The sequence below is a fragment of the Pteronotus mesoamericanus genome, unplaced genomic scaffold (genome assembly GCF_021234165.1).
Source record: "Pteronotus mesoamericanus isolate MK-2021 breed Mesoamerican mustached bat unplaced genomic scaffold, CSHL_Meso_final contig_94, whole genome shotgun sequence".
NCBI lineage: Eukaryota > Metazoa > Chordata > Mammalia > Chiroptera > Mormoopidae > Pteronotus > Pteronotus mesoamericanus.
The window spans coordinates 7,154,721-7,175,822 of record NW_026555285.1 but is presented as its reverse complement, the minus strand read 5'-3'; the positions used below and the strand labels follow the sequence as shown (position 1 = coordinate 7,175,822).

The following is a 21,102-nucleotide window of genomic DNA, read 5'->3' as shown; positions in this document are numbered from 1 at the left end:
TCATTTGCTTTTATTAACTTCAGCTTCAGTTAGCTAACTTCCACATATCAAGAATCTTTTCAAAACAGAAGAGACAAGAAGTAATGCGACACTGGGGAGGGAAGCAGCTTCGTGACATCATAGCCGCTTCCTAGCAGGAGTTATTTCTACCTGAAGCATATAGACCATATTAAGAAGCCACAGGGAAAAATGAATGGATGTGGATGGCAAGTTCATTTGTTTCCTTACCATCTCAGAACACTGTAAATAAGTTTGTGTGTTTCCATTCAAACGGTTCCATTATCTTGGAGGTCTTAATCATTTCTAATAGCAGTTTCTGAAGTGTTCAGAGCTTGTGCTTAAGGAGCATTATTGGTATTCAAAGTAGTCATACTGCATTAAGCAGATTTACAGCCTTGTTCATGGTTATCCTTGATCATCTTTATTTAAAAGTAAGTTTAGGCTGATGAGGTGGCTTAAGCATCCTCCTATATTTTAGACTGTTAGTCATGCCACACCAGAATATCTGGCTCTGCTGGGCACCCTCACTCTTCTTCAAATGAAACTGAAGTTGGCAAGTTAAAGGGGAAGGGGGAACAGGTACTGAACTAGGAAAAAAGTTTAAAAGGACAGGGTTGTTTTAAAATGTACCTAGGATTTCGTTTTATTCAGGTATGGTGAGGCAACAGATTAAGGCGTGCTTGTCACTGAAAAGATAGGTTGCTATTTACAGTTCCCAAGAGGAGGGAGCATGCAATAACCATGCTGAGCCAGGTGGGACCACATGGGGGCATCCGGGTGTGTCAGGGGCAGAGGAAGTGAGGGGAAAACTTACAGTGGTTTCCACACCGAACGCAAAGTAAGGCAGGGCAAGAAGGTGTGGGATTGGATAGTTTAAATAATTTCAGTGGTTTTTGTGGTACAGAGGGTTTCCAGTTGGTGGATAACTGGCCCTCTGGTGACTTAGGGAAGGAGGACAGTGTTCTGGACTGCAGGAGCCTGGTAAAATGAGGCAGGTGGGGACAAGGACTCAGGATCAGCTGGTTTGTGTATCAAAGGTGTGTTCCCAGGCAAACTGTTTGCCATCTCTAGGAATTAGGGCAGCTGGGAAGGTCAGTGCTTCCACCTAGGGTCTGCAAGGCCCTAAGATGTCAAAGTATTATAAAATACAGAAAATAAATGCATGATTAATATAAGCCTGCCTGAAATAGTGCTCTAAAAAGCATAAAAACAGAGCTGCTCAGACTTTACAGTGCATAAGAATCACCTGGGTATTTTGATAAAGTACAGACTCTGATTTATTAGATCACGTGAGGGCAAGGCTCTGTATTTCTAATAAACTCCTTGGACCACCCTTGGAGTACTTACAGCCAAGACTGTATCACTCAGAGTCTACTATCTGAGCCACCTTCTGTAGGAAAAAGGGAACCCTGTCTTGAATCAGATACTGCTAGACACTGAATACATAGTTATCATCTTGTTTTGCTTGGACAACACCCTTTTTTCGTAGGAAAAATTATCTCAATTTTATAAGCAATGGAACTGAGATTCTGGGAGGTCAAGTAACCTGCCCCAAGTCATTAACTTAAAAGATATAAGATATAAATGTATCTGACCTCCACCTTCCCCTCCCCCTCAGCATAACTACAGATGGTACCACTGTGACAGGAAAGCCTTTGTTGGTAAAGGCTTCCTAAAATATAAGTCCATGGACTTGAAATGTGGCTCAGTTACAACTTGACTTCGAGCAAGAAGAGAGATTGTGAATGATGTTCATTATCTCAGAGCCAAAAATAAGTGGTGCTGACTAAATGTTCTATTTCACTATAGCCATTTGAGGAACACCTTAGAGATACACGTGCGTAGTGAGATACAGGCACTAAAAAGTTAGTCTTCCACCCATGTACTCCTAGTTCTACTGCTCAGAGATTACTGTTAGGTTGGTAGCCATCTAGAACTGCTCTATGCAAATAAACTTGTATAAACGAATTCATTCACCAGTCATTCTAAGGCAGTGGGAGGCAAAACAGTAAATACTCACTAAATCCCTCACACAGCCATACCAGGAGGAGAAAAAGATTATAAACAGATGAGTAAAATATATATTATAACAGATAGAGATAAATGCTAATTGAGAAAAAGCCAGGAACAAGAAGAGGTGGTATTTGTAATTATAAATACCGTAGTTAAGAAAAGTTTCATTGAAAAGATGGTATTTGAGTAATACATAAAGGAGGTAATCCTATTCCACAGCAATCTTTCCTTTTAGCCATTATGTTAAGGCCCTGACCAGATCAGAACTTGTAGATCCTACCTTATTTTTTTTAAAGGCTCCGCAGTGCTCTACTGTTTGCACACAACATACTGATGGGCATTTTGTTATTTGCATAAATGGAATGTTTTAAATAATACTGATATAATTTGTCAGGTTGAGAAGTTGGGGATGCAAGCCCAAGCTGAACCTCTCTACCTAGGTGACCATGTTATGTCACTAGTATTTATTGACTTCCTTTTTTATATTAATAGTCTGGCCTCATGAGGTTTTACCTTTTCCTGCCACACCTTAGGCTGTCACTATGCATCAGGGGCAAGGGCATGTCCAGGACTTCTCTACCTGGCGGCCAGGGTAATGTTCTGCTTGCAACACTTTCCTCAGTGCCAGGCTGCTTGTGACCCCTGAACAAATAAATACTTGAACCCTCCAGGTAACAAGTTTTCCACATTCCTCACAAAGGCAGTAGAAGAAAAATTTTAGGGAACAGCCCTCTGGGGTCTGAGCATGATTTTCCCCCACAGGAGAATGCATGTAAGCTCCCTTAAACAAAGACAAACAAAACATCCTTACCGTCAGGTCCTATTTATTTACATGGATACAGATGTTTAGCACTGGGCCATATGACTGAACAGATTTCACATTTAATGAAAGATTAAGTTATTCATTTAATTATTATCTGAGGCAATACCTGGAATATGTCAGCACTCTGCCAGGCTCTGTAGGAGAAACAAATATCATTGCAATACGGTTCCTGCCCATGTTACCTTCTAGGCTTTTAACAAAGGACAAGTTCAAAATCAACTGTGATTCAAGGTTGTGTGTGGTAAGTGGTACATTACAATACAATTGGAATTAAAAGACACGGGAGAATGCTATGATCCATCTGAGGTGAGATATGTATAGGTAGAGATGGAGGTGGAACAAAGGGACTTTGAAAAGGGATGAGAGTGTGAATGTGAGTGAGTGAGTGTGTGTGTGTGTGTGTGTGTGTGTGTGTGAGTGTGGAAATAAAAGGGGGGCAATAAGTGCACTGTAAACAAAGGCTCAGGTGAGGGAAACACAGGCATTGTAAAGGATAGGTGAAGTGGCCCAGCAGAGCTTAGGCACAGAATGTGGGGAGCACTTCTAGGTTGACAGGAGATGTGGGCTGGAGTGAGAGGGGCAGAGGGTCCTAAGGCCCCTTCTTTGTTATCAGATAAGGGAGACACAGATGAGTTCTGAAAGATATCAAGAAGACCACCATCAACTTTTTCCTCTGGTTTTGATGTTTTGTTTTGTTTTTTTTCAGAAGTATTTGTGTAGTTTGTTTTATAACCTCTATTTCTAAGTTCAGTAATTTTTTAAACTGATTTAATACTTATCCAAGTAATACATGTTAAAAAAACCTGTATGTTAAAAAAGCAAATAACATTATAAGGCCTATAACCCCAAACAGGAACCCCCCACTCCGCATGTCCATACCTACTCCCTTCTACTCAGCAGAAACCACTTGGTTGTGTTTGTTGTTTGCTTCTATAATGAAAGATATTTATTGGCCAGAGTGAATAATGTCCTATATTGGTACAATTTTTATCTCACCAATTTTTCTCAGTTTGGTTAATATAGGGGTTTGCTCAGGGCAGGAAGACTAACCAGCATTTCTAACGTACCCCTCCCCTGAAGGAGGTCGAATCCTGTCATGGGAGAGGAAACCACTTTTAATTTTTATTGTGATATTTGATTCCATACATTTAAGTTATGTGTGCATAGTGATGTTTCTTAAGTCATCATTTTCAGAGATTATCTAATGTCTTACTGCTATGCAAAATGAGGAAAATGTAACACTCTTACCCAGTCACCACCTCCCAATAAACTTTCTTCTCTATCTTTTCAGGAGATTAGTAGCAATTTGAGGGTAAAGTGATATTCTATGTTTATTAGTGAGACCATATAATATTGTTACTGTTGAGCAATGTAGTTTAAGAATACACTTCCTATCTTCTATAATATTTTGTTTTTCCTCATATTTTATTTCTTCTTTTTGTATATTTATCTATTACTCACTGTTTCTGAACTATTTAAGGGAACTACAAAAGCCCTATTAAACCCACTGTTTCTGTGATCAGCCCAGTTGATCACTGTGTCATACCTATTTTTACCCTTTAGGAGCCGCCCATTCACTCCCTCTGGTCTATCAGTTTCCCAGGCCAGCTGCCCACCTGTTGTCCTGGGGCTTCTTTTTAACACCATCTTGCGAAATCCCTGTGCCTCTCGCCTGTGTTGTGTCCCCCGTTTCCTGGATCCCATGGTTTCCTCTTTCTTGGTTTACAGCCTCATTTTTGTAGAGCACATTCTCTAGAAGCTTCCTGAGAAAAGGTACATGGGAGGTAAATTTGTTGAGACTTTTCTTGTGTGTCTGAAAATGCCTTAATGACTTAACTCTACTCTTATACATGTTTGATAGTTAATCTTATAATTGAATTCCAAGTAAAAAAGTCATTTTCCTCAGAATTTTAAAGGCTTGTACTTCATTGGCTTCTAGTTTCCAGTGTTGCAGTTGAGAAGTCAGATGCCATGGGTATTCCTGATCATTTAAATGTGACATGCTTTATTTCTCTGGAAGGTTTTGAAATCTTCTTTTTAATCCCTAGTGTTCTGAATTCTCACAGTAAAGAATCTTAATCACCTTTTTAAAAATTCTATTATTCTGGGCATTTTCCCTTCACTTTAAACCTGTGATTCAATTAAAATTTTTTTTCTTGTTTCACTGTTTGATACTTATCTCCCCACCACTTTCTACTGTTTTCTATTTCTGGAACTCCTATGGTAAAATGCTGAACCTAATGGACTGATGCACTACATTTTTTAACTTCTTTTCCCTCCACCCCTTCTTACCCCTTTGTACATCTTGGCCTGTTATTCTACTTTCTAGAATATTTACTTGACTTTATCTTCTATACCTCTAAATACATTTTTTTACAGTTTAATTTACAATGTCTTGTTCTCATTTTCTGATTATTCCTTTTTTATAGACTGCCCTCTTTATATCATGAATATAATACTGTCTCTCATCATATGATAGATTTTTGACCAAGATATATCATAATTAAAATGACAAAGGTTAAAGACAAAAAGAGAATCCTAAAAGTAGCAAAACAAAGGCAGTTACCTACAAGGGAGCTCCCATAAGACTGTCAGCTGATTACTCAAGAGAAGCTTTTCAGGACAAGAGATGGGCACAAACTATTTTAAGTGATGAAAAGCAATAAACTAAAACCAAGACTATTCTACCCATGAAGGCTATCATTTAAAATTGAAGGAGAGATAAACAACAACAACAACAAAAAATCTAAATGAGTTCACCACCAACAAAGCAGTACTAGAGAAAGTGTTAAAAGGACTTCTTTAATAAGAATAAGGAAAAAATATATAATTATGAATAATAAAATGACAATAACTACATACCTATATATAAATACTTTAAATGTAAATATATTAAATGCTTCAATAAAAAAACATAAGATAGCTGAATGGATAAGAAAACAAGATCCATATGCATGCTGCCTCCAAGAGACCCATCTCAGCTCTAAAGATGCATACAGACTAAAAATAAAGGGATAGAAAAAGATATTTCATGAAAATGGAAAAGAAAAAAAAGCTGGGGTAGCAGTACTTATATCCGACAAAAATTTAAAACCAATGCTATAATAAGAGACAAAGAAGGACATCACATAATGATAAAGGAATCATTCCAACAAGATTTAACCCTTGTGAACATTTATACACCCAATAGAAGCACCCCAATATATAAAGAAAATGTTAATAGACAAAAGAAGAGCTAGAAAGTAAGAAAGGCATAGTAGGGGATTTTAACATCCCATTGTAATCAATGGATAGATATTTCAGACAGATAATCAACAAGAAAACAGTGGCCTTAGATGACACACTAGATCAGATGGATTTTATTGATATCTTCAGAGTATTTCACACTAAAGCAGTAGAATATACATTCTTTCCAAGGGCACATGATACATTTTCCAGGATAAAACACAGTTAGGACACAAAACAAGTCTCAGTGAATTTAAGAAGACTGAAATCGTATCAAGCTCTTCTCTGACCATAATGGTATAAAACTAGAAATCAATCACAAGAAAAAAAATAAAAAGCACACAAAACCATGAAGGTTAAATAACATGCTACTAAACAATGAATGAGTTAATAATGAGATCAAGGAAGAAATTAAAAAGATACTTTGAGGCAAATGAAAATGAAAACACAACCACCTAAAAATCTATGGGCCACAGCAAAAGCAGTCCTAAAAGGGAAATTCCTGGCAATACAGGGCTACCTCAAGCAATAAGAATAATCTCAAATAAACAATCTAACTTTACAGCTGAAATATTAGAAAAAGAACAACAAAAGAAGGAAGGAGATAATAAAAATTAGGTCAGAAATGAATGAAAGAGTCTAAAACAATACAAGTGACTGATGAAATGAAAAGATAGTTCTTTTAAAAGAGAAATAAGGTTGATAAACCTTTAACCAGACTCATCAAGAAAAAAAGAGGGGACCCCAAAAAATTAAATCAGAAATAAATGACAACTGACAACTGATACTGCAGGAGTGGCTACTAACACCACACAGAAATACAAAGAATTATAAGAAAATGCCATGAACAATTATACACTGAGAAATTAGATAATCTGAAAGAAAAAGATAAATTTCTACAAACATACAATCTTCCAAGACTGAATCAAAATGAAGCAAAATCTGAACAGACTGATTACTACCAACAAAACAGAATCAGTAATCAAAAAACTCCCAGCAAATAAAAGTCCTGGACCAAATGGTTTCACAAGTGAAATTATCAAATGTCAAAGATGAATTAATACCTATCCTTATGAAACTATTCCAAAAAAAGTCCAAGAGGAGGGAAGACTCACAAGTTCATTTTACAAGGATGCCATTATCCTGATTCCAAAACCAGACAAAGACATTACAGAGAAAGAAGATTAGACAACAATATTTCTGCTGAACATAGATGCAAAAATCCTCAACAAAAGATTACTAAATCAAATTCAGCAAAAGATCTTCATTTAAAAAACCATGTACCATGATCAAGTGGGATTTATTCCTGGGCCACAAGTTTGGTTCTATATCTTCAAATCAATTAATGTGATACACCACATTAAGAAAAATGAAAGATAAAAATCATATGATTATATCAATAGATGTACAAAAATCATTTGAAAAAACCCAGTGCCCACTTATGGAGCGCACTCCCAGAAAAGTGGAAATGGAGGGCACACACTTCAATATAATAAATACCATCTATGGCAAATATTATACTCAATGGGAAAAAGTTAAAAGCTTTTTCCTTATGATCAGGACAAAGACAAGGTTTTCCACTTTTACCACTTTTATTCAATATAGTTTTGGAAGACCAAGCCATAGCAATCAGAAAAGAAAAACAAATAAAAGGTATCCAAGTTGGAAAGGAAACAGTAAAGCTGCCATTATTGGCAGATGACATAGTTCTATATGTAGAGATACTTAAAGATTCCACAAAAGAACTACTAGAACTGATGAATGAATTCAGTCAAGTAGCAAGATACAAAAATAATATTCAGATATTTGTTGCATTTGTATATACCAATAATCAGAAAGAGAAATTAAGAAAACAATTCCATTTACAACTGCAACAAAATAAACAAACAAAAAAACCCTAGAAATACATTTAACCAAGAAGGTAAAAGAACTGTACTAAAAAAATTATAAGACACTGAAGAAAGAAATTGAAGAAGATACAAGTAAATAGAAACATATACTATGCTCATGGACAGGAAAAATTAACATTGTTAATATGTCCATACTACCCAAAGCAATCTATAGATTCAGTGCAATCCTTATAAAAATACCAATATATGTATTTCAAAGAACTATAATAAATAATCCTAAAATTTATGGAACCATGAAAGACTCTGAATAGCCACAGAAGTCTTGTGAAAGAACAAAGATGGAGGTACTATATCACCTGATATCAAACTATACTACAAACTTATAGCAATCAAAACAATATGTTACTGGCATAAAATCAGACACACAGATCAATAAACTAGAATAGAGAGGTCCCAAATAAACCCATGCCCATATGGTCAATTAATTTATGATAAAGGAAACAATAATATCCAATGAAGTACAGTCTATTCAATACATGGTGTTGAGAAAATTGGACAGATACACACACACACACACACAAATGAAACTAGACCACTTTCTTATACATATATAAGAATAAACTCAAAATGGATTAAAGACTTAAATATAAGACCCAAAACAATAAAACTCTTAGAAGGAAGCATAAGCAGTAAAATCCCAGACATCCCTCTTAGTAGTATTTTTTTCTGATATATCTCTTCAGGTAAGGAAAAACAAACATAGGAGACTAATTTTTGCACAGCAAATGAAACCATCAACCAAATGAAAAGAAAAGCAACTGATTGTGAGAAGATATTCACCTATGGTACAACTGATAAGGGCTTATACTACTCACCACCAAAAACCACCCCCCCAAAACCCAACTATGAGGTACCGCCTCACACCGGTCAGAATGGCCATCATAAACAGATCCACAAACAACAGGTGCTGGCGAGGCTGTGGAGAAAAGGGAACCCTAGTCCACTGTTGGTGGGAATGCAGACTGGTGCAGCCACTATGGAAAGCAGTGTGGAATTTCCTCAGAAAGCTGAAAATGGAACTGCCTTTTGATCCAGCGATTCCCCTGCTGGGACTATACCCTGAGAACACCAAAACGCCAATACAAAAGAACCTATGCACCCCAATGTTCATAGCAGCACAATTTAGGTTGGAAGCAACCTAAATGCCCATCAGTAGAGGACTGGATCAAAAAATCATGGTACATATACACAATGGAATACTACACAGCAGAAAGAAAAAAAGAAGTACTAAACTTTGTGACAGCATGGATGGAACTGGAGAGCATCATGCTAAGCGAAATAAGCCAGGGGGCGAAAGACAAATACCATATGATCTCACCTATAAGTGGAACCTAACCAACAATGCAAAGAAGCAAGGAAAATATGACCAGCAACACTGAAAGGAAAAGAAATCAACAGAGACAAGAGGGAAGGGGGGCAGGGAAAGGGAAGGGAAGGGGAAGGTCAAGGAACATATAGCAAGGACTCATGGACAAAACCAAAGGGGAAGAGCTGAGGGAGGGAAGGTGGGAGGGGGCAAGGGAAAGAGGGGGGGGGAAGGCAGAGACAAATGTATTTAAAAAGTAAATAAATTAATTTAAAAAAAAAACAATTTAAAAAATGGATAGAGGACCTGAACAGACAGTTCTTCAAAGAGGCCATATAGATGGCCAACAGACATATGAAAAGATGCTTATCATCACTAATCATTGAGAGATATGCAAATTAAAACCATAATGAGGTATCACCTCACACCTGTCAGAATGGGTATCATCAACAAACAAGTGTTGGCAATGTCAAGGAGAAAAAAAAAAGCCCAGTGCACTGTTGGTAGGATTGCAAACTGGTACAGCTACTGTGTAAAACAGTATAGAAGTTCTTCAAAAAAATTAAAAATAGATCTACCTAACAACTGAACAATTCAACTTCTGGGTACATACACAAAGAAGTCCAAAACACTAATTTGAAAAGATATATGCACTCCTATATTCATTGCAGCATTACTTACAATAGTCAAGATATGTAAGAAACCCAAGTGACCATCAATAGACAAATGGGTAAAGGAAAAGTGGTACATACAATGGAATATCATATTATTAGGCCATAAAAAAATGAAATCTTACCATTTCCCATAACATAGATGGACCTAAAAGGTATTTAAAAAAAATTTTATATATTGATTTTTTTAGGGAGGAAGGGGACGAGAGAAAGAAATACAGGGAGAGAGGGAGAGAGAAAGAGAGACATTGTTTTTTGTTTTTCCACTTATTTATGAATTCATCAGTTGATTTTTGTATGTGCCCAGAATGGGTATCAACACAGAACCTTGGTGTTTGGGGACAACACTCCAACCAACTGAGCTACCCAGCCTGGGCTGAAGAGGGTATTATGCTAAGTGAAATAAATCTACAGAAAATGACACATACCATATGATTTCACATAGTTGGAATATAAAGACCAAAATACATAAACAAACAAAACAGAAACGGACTTACAAATACAGAGAACAAACTGAAGGTTGCCAGATGGGAGGCAGTTAGGGGACTGGGTGAAAAAGGTGAAGGGATTAAGAAGTACAAACTGGTAGTCACAAAATAGTCATTGGAATGTCAAGCACAGCAAGGAAATATAGTCTATAATATTGTAATGACTGTATATGGTTCCAGGTGGGTATTGGAATTATCAGAGATTACTTTGCAAACTATATAACTATCTGACCACTATGCTGTACACCTGAAACTAACATAAAATAATATTAAATGTCAACTAATTGATAAAACAAATATATATTTTAAGTAGCTATAGGTTCTTAAAAGCTTTTTTTCATTTGTTTCTTGAATTACCTGTATTTTTTCTGTGTCCTTCACCCCTTTCTATCTTTCTCTGTTTTGATCTCTATATTTTATTCTCTATTTCATATTGGGGGCTATATTCAAATATCTGATGACCCTCTCACAATTCATGTTTATTTATACAATTATTTATATTATTCATATGATATTTAACATTCATATATTATGTGCATATCTATGAATATCTTAAATATATGGACATACAAATATACATAAAATATAAAATTCACTTATATTTAGGAATAGGCAGTCCCAAGTAGGCTGACTAGCAACCCTGAGTGGAGGCAAGGTGCACTAATGCCTGTGATATAACTGGGTGAGGCATCCATCCATTTCACTAGGGATTCCAAACTCAAGTCAGATCATTTCTTTGGGCTATTCAATTTTTTTAGATAAGAAAGAAGGGGAAGGGTTGTCAAGGAGCATGTATAAAGGAGCCATGGACAAAACCAAAGTTGGGTAGGATTGAGGGTGGGAGGTGGTAATGGATGGGTGGGGGAGTAGTGGGGAGAAAATGGAGACAACTGTACTTGAACAACAATAAAAGGAAAAAAAAAAGAATCCTTCAAATTCCTACCAAAAGAGCCTATTCATGGTTCTAGGTGTCCCTGGTTATAGGTGCTCTGTGAGCTGTGTTGTGAAACCATCTAGGAGGGTCTTTCGTCTCTCTGTCCAGTTTTACCTCTGTCCCATTGGCCTAGTTTCCCTCAGTCCAGAGAATCTCTGATTCAATGTATCCCAAAGATCACCCCTCACATCTCTGCCAGGGATGGAGAATTGGTACTGGCCGAGTAAGGAAAGGAGAGGAACAGCATATAGCTATTTCATACACTGTGTTCCACTGACTACTCTATAACCACTTTTAACCAATGCCTCCTTTTCCGATCTTACCCTTGCACCTCTCCTGAGCCCTCCCAGTGTGCTCAGCGTCTGCAGCTTCTCTCAATACACTTCAGCTCCTCCTCCTCCATCACAGGGCTGCCTTCCAAAATACTGCTGCCATTCCTTGTTTAGTAGTATCTTCTCCTGTTTTCTTCACTCTCACCTCTATTTATCTTCTTAGAGTTTTTGATTCCTTGCTGCAATTCCCAGTCTTACAAGTTTTACTTTGAAATTATATGTACTTACGTACTTCACTCTAGGTTGTTTATCCAGAGAACTCTAGGTATTACTCCAACTAACTACCTAACAACTACTTTTGGGCAGAATATTGACAAATCATTTTAATTATGTTATTTACTAGGGAGCATAGGGCAAAGCAAGTTGAACTGCTCCATAAATGTATCATTGGAGCATCTCACTGCTATCTTGGCCCCAGAAACTTGGACCAAAAATCAATTTGAGGCAGATGCCACATCAATTTCTCAATACACAGGAAGGGAAGAAGAAGGGAGAAATAAGAAAAATAAAAACAGACATCAAGGAATGCAAATTAAACCACAATGAGATACCACTTCACACCAGTCAGAATGGCCATCATAAACAAATCAACAAACAACAAGCGCTGGCAAGGTTGTGGAGAAAAAGGAACCCTAGTACACTGTTGATGGGAATGCAGACTGGTGCAGCCACTGTGGAAGACAGTTTGGAATTTCCTCAAAAAAGCTAAAAATGGGACTGCCTTTTGACTCAGTGATTCCACTGCTGGGATTATACACTAAGAATCCCAAAACACCAATTCAAAAGAACCTATGCACCCCAATGTTCACAGTAGCACAATTTACAATAGCCAAGTGCTAGAAGCAGCCTAAGTGCCCAGCAATAAATGAGTAGATCAAAAACTATGGTACATTTACCCAATGGAATACTACACAGCAGAAAGAAAGAAAGAGTTACTGCCCTTCATGACACCATGGATAGAACTGGAGAGCATTATGCTAAGTGAAATAAGCCAGGGGGTGAAAGACAAATGCCATCTAATCTCATCTGTAAGTGGAACCTAATAAACAAAACAAATAAGCAAGAAAAAATATAACCAGCAACATGAAAGAAAAAACAAACCAACAGTAACGAGAGGGAAGGAGGGAGGGGGGTTCGGGGAAAAGAAGGGGAAGGGTCAAGTCAAGGAACATGTATAAGGGACCCATGGACAAAGCCAAAGTCAGGGAGGATTGAGGGTGGGAGGTGTGGCTGGGTGGGTGGTGGGAAAATGGAGACAAATGTATTTGAACGATAAAAAAATTTAAAAAAAGGAAAAATACAGGCATTAGGAAAATAATTTGAAAACAGAGTAACGAGAGAATTGGCCCAAATAAATAATTACTTTTAAAAAATCTATGAAAGTTTATTAAATAAGATAACTCTAAATGATGATCATCACCTTGAAGGCTGTTGAGTAATTTATTTCACTGAATGTTAACTGTGAAACTCCACTCATTCAACATGAATCCAAAATTCATATAAAAATCACCATTATCTAGCAAAAAGCTATCCACATAAGAAATTCTCACAATTTCATACCCAGATTACCTTTCAATTATGTACTTACCCTTTTACTGCCCTAAAAGGTATATCCAGAGAATGCATAAATGACTTAAATGCTTTCATACTCATATATGTGTATACTAATGTAAATCTCTATGAATTCTTTGCCTCATTCCCAAAATAAATTTTAGTCAGCTTGCTAGCTATCCTTTAAATATATTTCTTGAATACATTTTTATTTTCCTGAGTACATTTCTTACAATATGTCTACCTAAAATTATGTAATATCTTTGTACTATGCCATACTCAGTTGTGGGCCAATAACTTAAAAAAAATTAACTGTGTTTTCACTTCTAATGAAGTGATAATCATATCTTTGAGCTTCAGAAGATGACTTTCTAGTTAGACTGGCCTTGTTTTAAATCCCAATTCTTTCACTTACTGAATATATGACCTTAAGGAAGCTAATAATTTCCCCAGTAGGAAAAATGGACATAATACTATCTATTTTGCAGGTTATAATTATGATTAAATCATGTAATACATATACAGAACCTGGCATTATAGATTCTCAATTAATAAGAGCTATTTAAATCAGAACATGAGATGATACTGAAACCTTAAACTCTAAAAGTGCATCTTTTCACATCATTTACACAATGGAATACTACTTGGCAGTTAAACATAAGAAAATTTTACCATTTGTGACACCTTGGATGGACCTGGAGAACATTGTGCTAAGTAAAGTAAGCCAGTCAGAGGAAGACAAATGCTCATATATGGAATCTAATAACAAACTAAACTAACAAGCAAAATAGAGACAGATTCATCCTTAGGGAGCAGGATGACAGCTAGTTGAGGGGGCAGTAGGTTAGGGGGTGGAGGGATCAGGCAAAAAGGAAAAAGGACTCATGGACATGAACAACAGTGTGGTGATTGCTGGGGGATAAATGGTAATGAAAAAAGACATAAAAGAAAAAATGAAATAAAATAAACATATATCTTTTCTAAGTGAAGAGTTTTTGCTTCCATTTTAGGCATCACATCACTGATAAGCTGGTCAACTAGAAACAATCATCAGCTACTCAGGAAAGATGAAGGAAGTTCTTAAAGGCAATTAGGGAAAGCAATATTAAGACAGAGGGAAGAAGGAGGCCTGGAAAAAAAATTAAGTAAAGTATTTGACTCTAGATCAATTGTTTAAGCTTTTTGAAACCAGTCTGTTTAACTACAAAATTAGAAGGTTGGATGAGTTTCACTCTAAAGAGTTCTCTGACTAAATAATCTTGGAACATGCATGTTTTGTCTCATGCTCTCCTCCTTCCCTAATTCAAGGTGCCAGTTTAATTTTGTTTTACCTAGCATAATACAAACCTATTTACCTAGAAATCCTCCCCACTTTTTTCCCCTTAGATACTCTCATTAACATATTTTGGAAAGGATGCATGAGTTGATCTGCAAATTCTCATTCTATAATGTGTTTCTCTTAGTTCTATAATGTGTTTCTTTTCAACTTCAGCTAAATGCTTTGGTTAAGGACAAAATGAGGAAACATACCAGAAGTTTTATTCACTGACGCTTTCTCTTACAGTAGCACACAACTTTTAGAGTGGAGAAAAATCTACCACAATTTCAATGAAACTAAATATTTCAAAGAATCGTTTAACATCTCATCTATGTGATACCATCAATATCTTGGGCAGCTGATCACCAAAGCATTGGCTGAATTGCTCCCAATTCAGTGGATTTGATTTGGTTATGGAGACAGATGATTGAAACACATCTGACAATTCTGGTAATCAATGAACGAAATGAATCAATCATGTGGTCATTGTACTGGCTGGTCAGTGATCAACGTGACCTGAATAGAATATAACTATAGGACAAATTAATCCTTAAGCTGCAGGACTATGCCATGATATCAAAATAAAACCCAAATAGGCATTCGTGATTGATCATTTTTAATGCTATGATTATAAATTAAACTGTTAAAATTATTTCTTTTATTAAAATATTTTCACTTTTTCTATCCATCTACCAACACTTACATCTGGAAGGAAGGAATTGTGCTAAATGTTACTGGGAATAAAAGTATATATAATAGGGAAGAGGCCAAAGAACCTACAAAAAAAATACCTGGGAGCCAGATAATCTGTAAGTAACTTTTCTCACAGCCTTGAATATGTCTTTGTTCCTACTTGTAAAAATAATTATCTCCGAAGAGCTTATAGTTTATTTGATTTTATTTACAAGTTTGAGATTTTCATTTAATGCTCCTTACACTGCAAAATCATTTTTAATTTATCTACATAGCAGAGATAAAAGTGAATGAATATTTTGATGTTCTTTAATTAATTACATGCAATAAAGTCTCCTCCTTCATCTTAATTGCAGGAATTCTACAAGAAGTTGTAATGTTTTCCATTCTTCTCTTGATACATCTCTTTACCCTAAGGGGTGCTAAGGTTTTAAAGTGTTCCTATTCTTTCTAGTTTTTCAAATATACTACCCCCATAAAAATACTTTTTTCCTCTTCTCAAAAGAAAATTGATCAAAACACAATTCTGTAGTAGCCAAAGAATGAGTGTGTTGATAGTAGGGTGACCAAATGTCCTGGTTTGTCCAGTGCTGAGAGGTTTCCCACTGTGTAGGACTTTCCATACTAACATCTAATACTGGGTCAGTCTCTGACAAACCAAGACAGTGGATATAGCAATGAATGTCTGCATCAAAAGTTGCAGTTTCCAGCCTCCTATTAGAAGTATTCTTTCATCGCTAAGCAGCAGTAGAAAGCAATTAGACACCAGGTGGATGAATGAATTTAATGACCTTTATGTCTCCTTTATCCCTGTGGTTTTTAATTCTCGTTTCTTGATAGTATCATGTGGTTAGGTTTACAAAAATGGTCCTATTCTCTGATATAACTGATCTGAAGGTGAGTCCCAGTCATCAGATATGTGCTTGAAATTCCTCAGCTGGTTCTAATGTAAGCTAAGAAACACTACATTCATTCTGAGATTCAAACTAATATAGATGTGGCAAAAGTCGTTCAAAACAAGGAGAACTATGCTTTATGATCACTTGCTTTTTAAATATTTTTACATGAAAATTTCCACTTCACACTTGAAACAAGTAAGAACCCACAAACAGACTTTAAATGTATTTTGTTCACCTAGGGTTCTTGATATATGAGTCTCTCTCTGTCATATTTTCATTCTGATTATCAATCACTACCATCTATTGACATAATTTTTGCCGAAGAAACTGTACTGGGCACTGTGGGGACATAAATATATAAAACTTAAGGTCTCTGCCTTCAGGGAGCTCACTCTTGAATACATGAAGGATAACTAAATGACAAAGCAAATGACTGCATTAGGGGAAATGGCTATGGCCTGAAATGATTGGAAAATCTGCACAGAGAAGGTAGGATTTTAAGAAGGTCTTGAATACTGGGTAAAATTTCTACGAGAGAGACAGAAAGTAGAGAAAGGCAGTATTGAAGCCATCAGATTACCAAATTTAAATATACATACAAATAATAAAGTTCACATCCTGAGCAATGCAACTATATCTAGTGATGCACATAGCTCTACATGAGGCCAACTGCTGAGCAAGGGGAAATAATTAGTTCAATCACTTTCTTGGTGATAAGCATTCATGACATTGAAAAGAAGATAGGAAGATGAAGCAGTTTGTTAACATAAGCATAAAGACAAGCTTGGTCTATAACTTGGAGAACAAGCCACTGAAAAGAGTTGCATAAGGCCCCTTTCTAGAGCAGGGCTCACTGAAGACAATCAGTCATCTGGGAATCCAGGCAAATGCTGCAGAGATCATTGTGAAACCCTTGAGGTTCCCACTCTAGTTGATCAAATGACTAATGTTAAAGGAATACATTTAGAACAATAATCATACAAAGGTCACGTGTGCTCATATATGTCATTATGTGGTTATAAATTAATTTTTAATTTTATAATGCAATGGCTTTTTTTCTGTATTTCAGGATTAAAGCATCATGTTCCATTTGTCTTTGCCTCCTACAATAGTTAATTTTCATATTTATTCCACTATCTGGTCTTCATGCAAGATATTAACAAAATGCCAGTGAATGATCTGGATATGTATCATCTCAGGAAGTCAGTTGGCAAAATTAACATTTAAAAGAAGATGCCACTTGTTTTTCACACATTATTAACTTATATTACAATTCAAATAGGCTTACAGCTGGCAAAAAAAAATCTCTCCTGTAAAGTGATCTCAAGCATAATAGGCTTAATCAGAGATAAATTAAATTAGGCACTCATGCATACTATAGCATATTAATTCTGAGTAGTTATTAAATACATTTTCTGTTATCAGTGGTATGAACATTATATGCAAACAAATTCTTCAAGAGGATAGCAAATAAAGTTTATGTTTGGGATGCTGTGTGCCTGACATTTTCCCATGCCTTCTTACAACATTAAATAATCTTTTTTGCTAATAATGGCACTAGGTTTAGTCCCCATAAATGAGTTGACTTCGCTCCCAGGCAATTAAGCAAAAGAACAGCAGACAAAACTGCCAGAATGGTTTTGGATATTCCAAAGGGAAATTTCTACCTCTCTATGACAATTTTAGGAGAAGGCATTAGTATATATAGCTAGGGCAAATTTGTCCAAAATGTAATGCAGTAAAGGATGCATTTCCTCCAGTGTTTTGGGTAACTTGTGTTGCCTGAGAACATTTAAAGAAGGCAATTATTAAGGTTGAAAGAGAACATAGGAAGTAAATCTTGAACATTTCTCATACCAATATTTTTTTTTCTTATATATCTCCTAGGACAAGGGAAACAAAAAAAAATTGGACTACATCAAACTAAAAAGTTTTTTCACTGAAAAGGAAACCATTAACAAAATGAAAAGACAACCCACTGAATGGGAGAACATATTAGCCAATGATACAGCTGATAAGGGGTTAATAATCAAATATATAAAGAACTTATACACAGGCATGAAAACATGGAACAGACTGAAAGCGAATAGGGGAGAGGGGAGGGAGATAATGGTGGAAAAAATGGGAAGGGACTAGACAAAGAACATCTATAAATGACCCATGGACATGGGCAACAGAGTGGGAAGTGACTGTGGGAGTGGGGGCGTGATGGGTGTAGGAGGGCACAGGGGGAAAAGTTGGGACAACTGTAATAGATAACAATAAAAATGATTAAAATAAGTTTTAAAAAATTTAATAGAACTTACAAAACTCCACATAAAATAGCAAGCAATCTAGTTAAAAAATGGGCAAAGGACCTGAGTAGACATTTCTCCAAAGAGGACATACAAGAGACCACTAGACAAATGAAAAGATGCTCAATGTCACTAATCATCAGAGAAATGTTAATTAAAACCACAATGAGATATTACCTAAAACCTGTCAGAATGGCTGTCATAAATAAATCAACAAACAAGTGTTGGTGAAGATGTGGAGAAGAAGGAACCCTTGTGCACTGTTGGTGGGAATGCAGACTCGTGCAGCCACTGTGGAAAGCAGTATGGAGATACCTCAAAAATTAAAAATAAAACTGCCTTATGACCCAGTGATTCCACTCCTGGGAATATATCCAAAGAAAACCAAAACACTAGTTCAAAAGAATATATGAGGCCTGTCCATAAAGTATCCAGCCATATACTATGAAAAATAGAGACATTTATTGAAGAAGATACAAGATACAAGAAACATTGTACACAGTAAAATGATGCTTCAGTCCCCTTCAAAGTAGGCACCTTGGGACCTCACACAGTTCTCCCAGTCACCATCAGCAGTTCCATCATATTTTCCTGAGCCTCATCAGTGGTCTGAAATCTCTTCACTTTCAAAGGTGATTTTAGTTTTGGGAAAAGCCAGAAGTCTCAGGGCATGGAATCTGGCCTATAGCGGGGCTGAGTCACCTGGGTGATTTGATGTTTTGCCAAAAGACTTTGCACAAGACATGACGCATGAGTAGGAGTGTTGTGATTAAGAAGCCAATCACCAGTTGCCCAGAGCTGTGGCTCTGAATCATCTGAGGAGTTTCTCCAGAGGAATGTTCAAGCTTAACACAAAATTTGATGCAGATCCATTGCTCTACTTGCTCAGTTATTTTGAACGTGACTACCCTACAGTACACATGCTCACTCAATGGCATCTACTGCCCCCACTGACTAGTACAGTGAAGGCATCATGTTCACGCATGCGCATTCCAGTCCACTCTCCTGGTTGCCAGGTTACATCGATGTCATGCAATCTGTTATTATATTAACAACGGCTGGAAATTTTCTGGACAGACCTCAATCGTATGCATCCATATGTTCATTGCAATGTTATTTACAATAGACAAGATTTGGAAGCAGCACAAGCGTCCCATCAATAAATGAGTGGGTAAAACAACTATGGAACATTTACACAATGGAATACTACTCGGCCATACAAAAGGAGCAAATCTTACCATTTGTGACAGCATGGATGGACCTGGAAATTATTACGCTAAGTGAAAGAAGCCAGTCAGAGAAAGATCAATACCATACAAGTTCACTTATATGTGGAATCTAATCAACAAAATAAACTAACAAAAAAGAAATGCACTCATAGATAGAGAGAACAGACTGACATGTGTCAGAGGGGAGGGGACTGGGAAGGTTGTGTAAAAAGGGTAAAGGGATTAAGGAAAAAAAAACCTGAGGGAGGGAAGGAGGAAGGGGGCAAGGGAAAGTGGTGGGGGGTAGGCAGAGACAAATGTATTTGAAAAAATAAATTAAAATTTTTTTTAAAAAAACCTCATAGACAACAGTATGGTAATTACCAGAGGGAAAGAGGGGTGGGGAAAGGTAGGGGAAGGTACCCCTTGAGTTAGGGTAATGAACGCCCAATACTATATACAGATGATTATAGAATTGTACCTCTGAAACCTATATAACTTTATTAACCAATGTCATGCCAATAAATTCAGTTTAAAAAACGGTTGAATGCTATTTTGTAAAAAAGATCCTACCATTTTCTCTTTCTTTCCTTAAATGGTAATAATCTAAGCCATCAACTAGCACTCAGATTTATTTAATAAGTTCGCAAATGGTGCTTCTGTGAAAGAAATACACATCTGAGCTTTCATATATACATGTATATATACACATATATATACACACACGTATATACATATGTATATGTGAATGTGTGAGTGAATACACACACATTAGCTTCCTTGATGTACTTTTGCCATATTATCTTGTTCTTTTATTAATCAGTCTGGCCTTTTAATTTCTGTATCCAGAAGCAATTCAAGTTATGAGGTATGATACACATACCCCAAGTCTGAGAAACATGTTTTACATTCTTTGCGCTTTGCACATTTAAAACTCAATGTAAGGTGACAAGAACATTAAGCTGCCCAGTGAGCAAAATGTGAAACTAATCACCATCTGCTCTTAGCCATGGGTACAATAATTGGCGAATTAAAGTGCCTGAGAATAGCTGGGCCACCTGCGTCACCTTGGAATGGCTAATGAAGACAAATGCAGGCAGCTAGCTTTGCTGACAACTTCAAATGCAGACAGACTAAAAAGGCAACATTATAGTACATACTTAATTTACTGTAAATTATGCCCCATGTAGAATTTTGGTTATTTAAAGGAATAAAGCCCAACCCCCTCAATATTTTTGTATTAAGACTATTACTTACCCCTGAAAATTCTATTCTTTTCTCTCTATGTTGGCAAACTGGGATCAACTTGCTTATTAAAATGTTAAATCTATAATTTTATAACAACTATATTCAAATAAATATAAATGCTACAAAAAGGAAATACCTTAGTTTCAATAAATTGCCACTATCCATCCATCTGTCCATTTATTTAATATT

At 36.3% G+C, this 21,102-nt stretch overlaps 1 protein-coding gene across 1 annotated transcript in view; it reads right to left on the bottom strand.

Moving 5' to 3' along the window:
* Nucleotides 1-21,102, bottom strand: part of ENOX1 (ecto-NOX disulfide-thiol exchanger 1) — a 603,512-nt gene that overhangs the window by 260,810 nt on the left and 321,600 nt on the right. The window contains exon 4 of the mRNA XM_054586376.1: nucleotides 4,453-4,599. Within this exon, the coding sequence (XP_054442351.1) occupies nucleotides 4,453-4,540 (88 nt within the window). The 5' untranslated portion in view covers nucleotides 4,541-4,599. The remainder of the gene's footprint in view (nucleotides 1-4,452; nucleotides 4,600-21,102) is intronic.